This window comes from Lolium rigidum, chromosome 6, assembly GCF_022539505.1.
Source record: "Lolium rigidum isolate FL_2022 chromosome 6, APGP_CSIRO_Lrig_0.1, whole genome shotgun sequence".
Classification (NCBI taxonomy): domain Eukaryota; kingdom Viridiplantae; phylum Streptophyta; class Magnoliopsida; order Poales; family Poaceae; genus Lolium; species Lolium rigidum.
In genome coordinates this window covers 25,245,467-25,256,600 of record NC_061513.1, presented here as the reverse complement: position 1 = coordinate 25,256,600, position 11,134 = coordinate 25,245,467, and the positions used below count along the sequence as shown (strand labels likewise).

General features: G+C 41.0%; 2 protein-coding genes across 2 annotated transcripts; one reads left to right on the top strand and one right to left on the bottom strand.

Moving 5' to 3' along the window:
- Positions 1 to 702: 702 nt before the first annotated feature.
- On the bottom strand, positions 703 to 2,199 carry LOC124659462. Its single transcript, XM_047197333.1, has 4 exons — positions 2,107 to 2,199; positions 1,806 to 1,992; positions 1,507 to 1,715; positions 703 to 1,351 (listed from the first exon to the last, which is right to left on the bottom strand). The coding sequence occupies exons 1-4, from the start codon at positions 2,176 to 2,178 to the stop codon at positions 737 to 739; spliced, it is 1,083 nt and encodes a 360-aa protein (XP_047053289.1). The 5' UTR covers positions 2,179 to 2,199; the 3' UTR covers positions 703 to 736.
- A 2,910-nt stretch (positions 2,200 to 5,109) lies between these two features.
- On the top strand, positions 5,110 to 10,051 carry LOC124661285 (protein LONG AFTER FAR-RED 3-like). The gene is made up of 14 exons (XM_047199151.1): positions 5,110 to 5,227; positions 5,379 to 5,480; positions 5,570 to 5,642; positions 6,064 to 6,170; positions 6,250 to 6,373; positions 6,766 to 6,960; positions 7,457 to 7,542; positions 7,639 to 7,746; positions 7,936 to 8,031; positions 8,110 to 8,208; positions 8,312 to 8,386; positions 8,921 to 9,052; positions 9,166 to 9,281; positions 9,571 to 10,051. The coding sequence occupies exons 1-14, from the start codon at positions 5,114 to 5,116 to the stop codon at positions 9,743 to 9,745; spliced, it is 1,602 nt and encodes a 533-aa protein (XP_047055107.1). The 5' UTR covers positions 5,110 to 5,113; the 3' UTR covers positions 9,746 to 10,051.
- The last annotated feature ends 1,083 nt before the right edge of the window (positions 10,052 to 11,134 follow it).

Genomic DNA, 11,134 nt, shown 5'->3' with positions numbered 1-11,134 from the left:
CAACCTCACCTGAAGAAAAATCCTAGTTGCCAGCCACTTGCAACTAGAAAAATATGAGATGCAATCCTACTTTGAACTCATAGTGTGCACTAATCACGATGCAAATCTGATGGTTCTAAGTTGAATGAGCTCTAACTTAATTCATCAAGAATTAGCAAAACCCTGACAAAACCGGGTATAGCTTGGCTATAACCTTTTGGGAGACATGTCGCCGCTGCTATGGCATTTATAGGCTAAATGAAAAAAACCGCTAATAGCCGGCTATAGCAAGGACTTGTTATAATTGAACACTTGTTTGCTTTGAATAGTTGAATAAGTTGTATTACAAATCGTGTTTGAGTCATATTTTTTCTCTTTTTTTGGTAAGATATGACTGGAATATTCTAAATTTTTGAAAAACCACTAAATAGAATAGTCCACTATAGCTCGGCTATAGCCTTTCATAGCCTCCAAAAATATTACTGGAGTGTAGTTACAGGTTTAAAAGCGAGACCGCAAAAGTGATCGAGAAAACGAGAAAAAACGACCAGCCACAACCCTAAACTCAAATTAGAAGAGCAAAGATATAGATACACAATTAGAAGCCGGATACAGATACACAAATTCAGAAATTAACTTACAGTCTTCTGCACGTGATACATTATAGCCATGTATGACACAACAGAATATACTACAGGAATTAGAAGCCAAATAAAGATACACACAAATCCGGAAATTAATTTACAGCCTTATGCGCTCACAACATCAGGAGCTCATCCCCGACGAACTCCCACTTGTTATATTTTCGTCTCTCCGGTATAGCTGTCCAAGCAATTTTGACCTGCAATTCGCCGCAACCCATCTTGCAAGCATGCACTTCATCAGTCTGCCCCAGCGTGAGCACAAGGGGTTCACTTTCGTCATCGCCAATAAGAGAAAGCACCACCTTCTCATCAAGCGGCACAGCTACCACACGACGCGTTAACGGAACTGTGCCACCATCATCGATTACTATCTGAGTGCCTGCTGCTTTATTTTCATAAAGAATCATGTGATCCTCACTGTTTTCAGTAGTCCAAGCTTCCACTCTTGAAATATTACATTTCCCCTTCAACAAATTGATTGCAATGGTAGCTTCGATGGGATCTAGAACGTGTGCACATGTCAATTCCACATCACTCAGCCAACTGGTTAGACAACTCGTCGTGGATTGTTCATCCTCACTGAGACAAACACTATTAAAAACCAGAAGTCCTTTGCTAAAATCTTGAATTGCTCCACTATCAGTCTTAATCTTTAGATTGATCTCGAAATAAATTTTATCTGATGCAACAAGCCCTCGACACGGATCCGTCAAAGCTAACATATCATCCTGCACAACAGTGCACGAAAAAGGAATTAAATGTATTTACAACACACCCGGTATTAAAATTGGTTTTCCCTATATATATTTATATAGGTAATTAAAATATTATTTATTTATGATAAGATTTAAGGAGCTGAGGAGGAGGTGCAAATTATACATACCGGCGAGGTGATGAATTGGGGATCATCCGCTTCACGTCTAAACAGATGAACACATTTATAATCGACTTCATCCCTTGCAATGACGGTACCAAATAAGTTGACCGGGAAGCCTACATCCGATTCACATATCTTCAAGGAAATGACATTGATGGATTCTTCCTCAATTAACTCGTGCCGTGGATGAAGGAGCTGCCCACGGCCGATCGTAGCTGCAAATAAAGGCAGAGTCAAAACCAACATATATGAATATATGAACAACCATAAGTAGTAAAGAACAAAACGATCATGAATACACTCACACTCTTCGTCGATGTCAAAGAAGGCCATGTTGAACAAGCATAATCGTGTACACATAAAATCATTGAGTTTGGGGTCATAATCAGTGAACTCTTGGCGACGAACTATGTCAAGAGCCTTTAACGACTTTTCCTCCAATGTGAGGTCACGGTTCGCATGCGCCTCAAAATCACAATCGTTCAACATAGCCTACATCATGGTAATATATTTCATTGTTAATGTCAACAAAACAAAACATACAATATTTTATCTACATAGATCGGCACAATCATGAGAGAAGAGTGGATTTATCAAGGGACATACCATGGTAGCGCACAATCCATCAACATCTTCTTCATCCTGTTGTAGAGGGGAGCCACTCGTAATATTGAACATCGTACGAATCTCCTGGGGCGATTTCCCTTGATCTTATTCTTAAGAGTGTGGCTGGCCAGCTCAAGGAGTCCTTGGATGCAAAGGTAGTCCGAAGCCTACAGGTAGTAATAATGCCAAGGTAGTTGGAACTTGGAACCATTCAAATTATAATCTAACATTGACATACCACACAAGAAATAGCTTATGCATATGCACACAGCGACTGGACTAGAACCAGGCCGGACAAAATTACAATTTGTACAATTGCAAAGTCGTCTAATCATGCTCAAAATGACAGGAACAAAGTAGAATAATCAATTGCATGATTAGGAATAGGGATAGAATTTTATGGATTATATCACAATTGACATGATACCATGGTGCCACTTCTCAAAATTCAAATTAGCAAGTTTCAATTTTTTTAAACAATGATAGTGTTCACAAAATGTGTGTTTATAATCTATATTAAATTTTCAGAACCGAATTCAAAATACACGCATAGAAACAAACAAAAAAATGATACTGTAACTATCATTTGTCATTTGGCTCGGGAAATTTAAAATCTTTTTTTAACACTATCATCTTATTTGTCAATTGGTTCTGGAAATTCTAGGTATTGTAAACACACAACTTTTGAACACTCAATATTTTTTTTCTAAATTTGTAGGGAGTTAATTTGATATTTGAGTAGTGCTATCATGGTATCATATGATGCTCGGTATCATGTTAATGTTATACTTTCCCCAGAAAGATACATTTTCCAAAACAATTAAAGAAGCGATCTTCCCAAACTTCAACTATTTTTTATTAAAAAACGTCTTATAAGTCCTAATCAGGAATTACCAGAGCCGATTCTATTAAATTTGCATAAACAAAAGGTGTAAATAACTCACAATTATGAAATCGCAGAGGGTCTCGTGGTCGACATCGACGAACTTCGCGCCCCAGGTGCCGCCGCCGGAGGCATCCGATTCTAAGTGCTTCTTGATGTATTCAATTGCTTTGGAAAGAGTATTGCTTTTGACGCCAAGATGGATGGCGGAGTCTTTGAGGCCGTATGCCTTCTGGAAGACCATGCACTCGATCTGTCTGTGGATTGTCCTGGACTGACTTGCCTGAAGATCGGACACCACGAACTCCGCTCCGTCGGAGCTCTTCAACAAGAAAGTGTTCTCCGCCTCCTCAACTCCCCCGGCCGCCATGACTTCTCTGCTCTTGCTCGATATGGTTTTTTGTTTGACAATGCTCTTGCTCGATAGTTTGCTTGGCCTAAGCCTAGCTAGCGGAAGTGCGGAACCAGCTTATGAGGAAACGGGCGACACCGGAGCGATATAGAATCGGACAAAGCTTGCATCCCGACTCCGTTTAGAGTTTGATGTTGTTCCACGTTCTTCCAGGCTCTCGCGAGTCGGTTTAGACTTTTTGGTGTAAGCCACCAAGTTCACTAATTTCAGAGTAAAACCACCAAGTTCACTAGGTAAACACTATGAATTGTATGCCGATGGAAAGCTAAATATCGGACCGATCTGGTGCCATCCATTTCTGTTCCAATCGCACGGCCCCCGCATGCATCAGATTCCTAGTCGCTCCTCATATTATAAGTACAAATTATAGTCACCAACAAATTTAAGGGCGCCTTATATTTTCAGGACGGAGAGAGTATGAATTAAGTTAGAAATTATCGGGACTTCATGGAGAAATCAAAGAAATCAGGTACAGTACTACCTCCGTTGCTATTTTTTTCTTCGATAATGGGTGCTTTATTACTTTAAAAAGTAATTACACCCTGCCTCCATTGCTATGAGTAAGATGTACATGCATTTCAAAGTAAACTTTAGCCAAACAAACTGGACAACAGTATCTCGATTATATAGTACATAATCGATATTGCTAGAATCGTATTGAAAATACTTTTCACTGATTAACAATTTTATGTCACATTTTTTTTGAGGGAATACTTGTGCCTGATTTGGCTTCAATGTATATCTAAAACTGAAGTATTGCAAAATCATAGTATTCTATTCATTCCCTGGAAATACTTCAGTTTCAGAAAAAAGAGGTCCAGAGTTAATTTTTTAATACTTCAAAATAGCACGTTTTGGAGCATAACAAAGTACTAATAATACAGTCTTTAGTGACAACCAAACACATCAAAATATTTAAAACTGTAACATTTAGTCACAACCAAACACATCAAAGTATTTACAACTGTAGTATTTTTTAGAAACTTATCGTCAAAATACTTTGCTATCAAACATAACTTATCTATAACCATCCGAGAAGCGGAAGGGCTTTTGGCTCTCGAGCTCTAGTGCTCTCGCCATTAAAAAAATAATTTTGTAAGTTACAAGAAAATATGAAAAAATTATGGAGATTGTTAGTGATACTTCTCACAATCATGAAAAATGTTAAGCCAAAATTATTTTTATTTTATGCTGGAAAAAAATCTGATATGTTTTAGGAATTTAAAAATGTACAACTCAGATCTACAGTTTGTTACTTTTTTGTAGCTCAAAATATGAAGTATTTGAAATTGATTTTTTTCATGTTTGCGGGATACATCATTAACTACATGCCCATTTTTCCAGAATTTTTTGAAACATAAAAATATCTTTTCTGATTTATTTTAAAACGGATAGCACTGGCGCCCATCTGCACCATCCGAAAAGGCTCTGAATAACTCATATTGTCTGTTGTTTGTTTGAGATTCCCTGACTCAGCAACCCAACCATGCCCGCCCAGAGCGCTCTCCTCGCCGCCGGCGCCGCGGCGCTTGCCGTCGTCGCCGCCGTCTTGCTCCTGCCCGGCCCCGCTCCCCGCCTCCCATGTAAGCGCGCCCCTCCTCCTCCTCTCTCCCGCTCCCTCCCGCTAGTTGTGTTCAACTCTGTCCATGGGGGAAGCTCAGCTCACTTCGCTTCCTCCCCACGCAGGGACGCCGCGGGGTCACTTCGCCGACATGGTACTGGCCAACGCCACCATATACACGGCCGACCCCGCGCGCCCTTTCGGCGCCGCCATGGCCGTCCGCGGCGGCCGCGTGCTCCACGTCGGCACCTACGACTCCGTTAAGGTTTGTTGTACTCAGACCTGCTGCCCCCTTTCCCACAGGCACCAGAGACTAGCTAGTAGTATAATTTGTGATGCTCGAAACCGGTTGCTGCATCACTCGCTGCAACTGCAATCACATATTTTTGCCACCTCTGTTTCGCTCAAATTTGCAGGAATTCAGGGGTAAGCAAACGTTTGAGCTCAATCTTAGCGGGAATGTTGTTTTACCGGGATTTATCGACTCCCATGTGCACCTAATCGACGGCGGCTTGCAGGTAGTGCTGCCTATCTACCTCCCCTTGGAATTCCAATCCCAGTGTTACACTTGTTTTCAGCTTGTGCTGTTTTCTGAACTTCGCTGCAGTTGGCGAGGGTGCCACTCCGAGGGGTTAGAAGCAAAGACGTCTTCATCAGCAGGGTGAAGGACGCCGTCAGAGGTTTCGATGAGTTTTTCCGTTCCTTCTCCTAGTTTACCCATGCCGCTTTTAATCATCTTGTTGCTTAGTATGAAATGCGGTGCTATGTCAATCCATGGTTTAAATAACAAGGATCGGGGGTTCACGAACACAACCTGATTAAAATGATGTTGTTTTGTTTATACTAGTGTATATGTAGAAGTGTATTTGCAGATTGGAAGTTCTCGTGTAGAATGATCTCACTGGGTATTGCACACTGCTGTTGTTTTGAATTTTGATAATTTTTGATAATTTTAGTTCTACTTTTTAGTTCCACAAATATCATCACTTTTCGTGTTGTCATATATTCGATTAGTTTTTGTCTATGAAATTGGCTGGTGTTACCAATTGCCAACTCTCTCTGCAATATTACTAGTATCTCTGAAGCTTGTTTCCTAAACAGATAAGCATCCTGGGCAGTGGGTGCGAGGAGGAGGTTGGAACAATGATTTTTGGGGTGGTGATTTCCCCATTGCTGCTTGGTTAGATGATATATCTCCTGATAATCCGGTGTGTTTTCAATCGCGCCAGTTGGAGCTCCTTCACAAAGTCATTACACAGGCCAGCTACTGACTCTTTTTAGTTGCAGGTCTGGCTCACACGCATGGATGGTCATATGGGAGTAGCTAATTCGTTGGCTATCAAGATTGCTGGGATTGACAAAAACACAAATGATCCAGTTGGTGGAACTATTGTAAGAACAACTGAAAGAGGTAACCTTTGTAATTAAAATAGTCATTAAAATGGACCTTTACCCATTTACTGGGCTTAAAACCAAGATAGGCCTATTTAGCAACCATGCCAAACGTCTTAGTTTAAACAATATATCTTAACAGCCAAAAACACACAGAAGAAAACTGTTACGATCAAGGCAGTTTATGGTGAATTATAACGTTAATATGTACATGTTCAGAAACTTATGTACATGTTTTTCACATTATTCTCATGGTCCCCACATTATTCTATTTTGCCATGGATTTTCCTTCAACTATCAAATATGGATTGTTCTTTTGTAGAATCTTTTATATAGTTTGAAGTGCTTGTAGTTTTTGTTAATATTAAGGCAAGTAGTAACAAAATATCTTACCTATGTCATTGTTTGTAGAGCCCAATGGTCTTCTAGTTGATGCTGCTATGAAGCTTGTATTGGATGTGATTCCAGATGTCTCTCTAACTGAAAGAAGAGAGTCTCTCCTCAGAGCAAGTAGACACGCCCTAATGAGGGGGGTGACTACTGTTGTTGATGTTGGAAGTTACTTCCCTGGAATGTCAGAAAAGCAACCTTGGCAGGATTTTTCAGGTGCATTCTTCCTCTTTTGCTTCTGATGTTGCTATTATTAGAAGCTTAAGATTCAGTTAAAGTATCCTACAAATATCTACAGTTAACAACATAACATGTTTAATTCCAGACTTATTGATTATTAATATGGGCATTTCTGATGTTGATGTCTTTATTTTACAATGTGGATTTTTTTTGTCAAAATGATTCACGCAAGTCAGATAGTTAAGAATTCTGTTACTGCAGAAAACTAATATTATCTGGCATATATGACCATGGGACATTTATTTTCCAGGCACTAAGCTTTGCTCTGCAAATTTGAGTAAAAGGAAAAAAATATATTGCCCATGCTATGATCACAGTCTCTGTAGAGCTGTGCAGTTTTAGATGATTGGTGGTGAATATAATTGTGAATATTTTGTACCTTTTATTTTGAAAGACCAAGAAGCTTTAAAAAAAAAATCATCTTTAACTTTATTTGTTTTCTGACATGAGTACTGCGCTTACATCACAATAGATGTCTATGAGTGGGCTCAATCCATGGGAAAGATGATGATCAGAGTCTGCTTATTTTTCCCATTGCCCACATGGTCTCGTGTTTCTGTAAGTTATGTTTCATGAAGTAGGCCAAGCTCTTCTGTGTTTTGCTTTAATTTCTGTGAATATATGCTATGCTTATATACATATTACCTTGTGTAGGATCTTATTCGTGAAAAAGGTCACTTGCTAAGCGAATGGATTCATGTAGGTGGTGTTAAAGCTTTTCTTGATGGTTCCCTGGGTTCCTCAAGTGCACTATTCTATGAGGTAATAGTCATGAGTAGTCACATTCATATTTTGACAGTATAGAAATGTATCAATGACTCGATGTTCACCATGGCAGTGCTGTGTTTTTGTTGGAAGAACTGGCGGTTTCTCTGTTTCGTCATGTAAATAGTACATGTTGGCAGTGCAGTATCATGTTATGTTTAATAAGTGTTTAATGAATGTTTACAGCCTTATAAGGATGACCCTGGAAGTTTTGGTCTCCAGTTGATAGATATGGATGTTCTGCTCAACGCAACATTGGAATCAGACAAATCAGGACTTCAGGTACACATGTGCCATCTCTATGCTTGTTCTTAAATTTTGTTTACAGTAATTTGTGAAAGTGATAATGTTGCTTTTCAGGTTGCCATACATGCAATTGGCGATAAAGCTAACGATATGCTGCTGGATATGCTCGATGAAGTTGTTAATTTGAATGGAATGAGGGACCGCAGGTTCCGGGTATGTTTTCTGATAGCATATCACAGAAGTGCTTTGCCATCATGTAATTTTTGTAGTATTTCAAAACCTGGATAGCATTTGAACTTGTTGCATGTAAAATCAGGTTGAGCATGCTCAGCATCTGGCCCCAAGTGCAGCAAAGCGCTTTGGAGAACATAATACCATTGCATCTGTGCAGGTCAACCATTCATTTCCATTTCCCTTGCTATATGTTATATAACGCCTTTGGTGATGGTTTATGTTCATTATGTAAAAACAAAGGAGTTTGAACTTTGAAGGCTGGCAATGCAAATAAGTCAAAATAGGTGACAAACTAGAGGACTTCATTGGTTACTTCCAGTTACAATTTGAGAAGAAAGAAATACATAAGACCGTCAAAGTGCTATAGCCTACTAATCTTATGAAGGCAACTAGTTGTGGCAGTGAACATATGCACACCATATCACATTTACTTTGAAGGAAGACAAAATTGGCATGCCAATTTTTTTGATTTATTTCATATTGAAGGAAAAGCATAGTAGACAGTGACGACACATGAAGTCTGACAGTGAACTACTCAGTAGAGATGGTATAAAGAAACTTGTTTGTTATGCAACTACGTCACATACAGTTCTCCCTAGCTTTATTTAGTATTCTCTTAATGCTCCATCTTGATATGATAAATGCGGATTTCGAATCTCCACCTTCTGAAAGATGCGTTGGTTTTTGCCAGCCAGATCATTTGTTGGATGATGCCGACTCTGCCGGAAAGAAGATCGGAGTAGAACGAGCTGAGCGAAGTTCTTATTTGTTTGGGTCACTATTAGCTGGTGGTGCACATCTGGCTTTTGGTTCCGACTGGCCTGTATGTATTTCCAGAAATTTCTGTAGTAACTGAAAATCATTTACAAGTATATAGCCATCTTTTGCACAAAATTATGTACTAGCCAGTTAACTGTATCTGTGACTGTTTTACAGGTTTCAGATATCAATCCCTTACAAGCCATTAAAACTGCAATGTCCCGTAAGCCTCCTGGATGGGAGATACCTTGGATCTCGACGGAATGTTTGCCCCTAGATGACTCCTTGAAAGCGTGAGTCTCTTCTCAGTTTCAGTCTGCTTAGTTGTATGCTGTTGCAAAAAAAAAAAAGCCACCGAATGTCTCACTGATATATAGGCCAATAGGCCTGGTATCCACACGACATATGACTTGAAGATCTCTATAGTGTAGACTTGGCAAATAGAGTTTTCCATTGTTTGCATGACAACACTGAAAGTTCACCCTTTGTTTTCCGCATGTAAATTTTCCTTTGTGTCGTATGTACTATTTTTTTTTAACCGGAGTTGTGTCGGTACTAATGATGGAGTTGTCTCGCACGCAGGCATACGATATCTGCTGCACATGCCTGTTTCCTCGACCCAGTTCTGGGCAGCCTCGCCGAAGGGAAATACGCCGATTTCGTGGTCCTGCCATCTACCTCTTGGAAGGAGTTTGCTGACGATATACCAAGGAATGTCCTGGCGACGTACGTGAACGGCAAGCAGGCATATCCGTGATCCCTTTGAGACGATGACGGCGCTCGATCCGGGGCTAGGGCCATGGCAGATTCAGATAGAAGGTCAGCAAATGCGCACGTATAGGAGTAGAAAATTTGTTGTTCTGGAACACTTGTGGTGACAAATCTATCTAGTGTCTAGTGGTGTCATTTTCATGCAAGGAATCGATTGAATAGTAGTTGTGCATGGTTAATCGAAAACTTGTGGCTAGCAGACTGGTGCGACGGTCTGATCCACGCTCGCTTTATGTACCGTTGAACACTTTTTCCAGCTGATTTCAGCCAGTCCACAGCAAACTTTTGGCCCCGGTTTGAATTGTTCTTGGTAAGAATGGTAGTTTTGGATGGACTCGGCTCAATCGAGTCGACTGTCACGACCGCCACATGCAGCCGAAACTACCCTGCGAAACCACTCACTCTCACTGGGTTCGCAGCCTGCACGTGCCGCATGATGACATTTTACGTGTCACTGTCGGCCACTTTGTTTACTTGACCTATTACAAAGTATATCCTTCTCCGCAAAATGAAATGTGCACACATTAATTTGGTTGGCTAGTTTTGACGTCTCATACGTATAAACATCCCAATGAATACACGCAGAACCCTACCCAAGAACCTCTGAAAATGGATTGGATCTTAAGATTGATGAAGTGGCCTCTCCCAATCAACATAAACTTTTCCTCCCACTAAAAGATATTCAATCTTTAGGAGACACCTGTTTTTAATCTGAGGTTTGAATTCTTGTAAGCTCCGATACAACCACCTGCACCCAGCCATCCGTCCACGTTGATTTCTTGCTCGGAGCAATTTTATCAGTGCCACGTCATGTAAACACATAGTGTAATGTGTTGTCGGCCCTCAAATCAATGAACGAGGCTGCACGCCCATAGTTTTACCTCTGCTGACAATAGGTGCCGACTGTCGAGGAAAATGGATATGCTCAAAGAGAACAGTCAGCAGCAAGATTTGTCTTCTGAGCGGCAAGTCGGTAGCAAGCTTTGACTGACGAGAAAACGGACATTGGTCAGAGTAGTTGGTCATACCAGTCCCGTGGCAGTCTATGGTGGTGGTTAACCATGTCGGCTATGGCCTGCGAAGTTCCGCTCTCATTTCCCCCCTCCTCTCCTCTCACCTAGCTACAGTTCCTGTTCTTCTCCTCGCTCTCAGCGGGCCGCTCCTCCTCCCTCTCCGCCGGGCTAGCCGGCCGGAGATGGAGAGGAGATGGCGCCGGAGTAGATAGTAGTAGTAGGCTTAGTTTATGGTCCCTAGTGGCGTCTGGCGAGTATGCCGGGAGAGAGGTGGCGGATCCCATCGGCTGGATCTGGCGCCGCGTCGTCTTCTTCCTCGACCTCATGGAGCTTCAGCGGTCGGAGCCAGAGGTGTGGCGGCG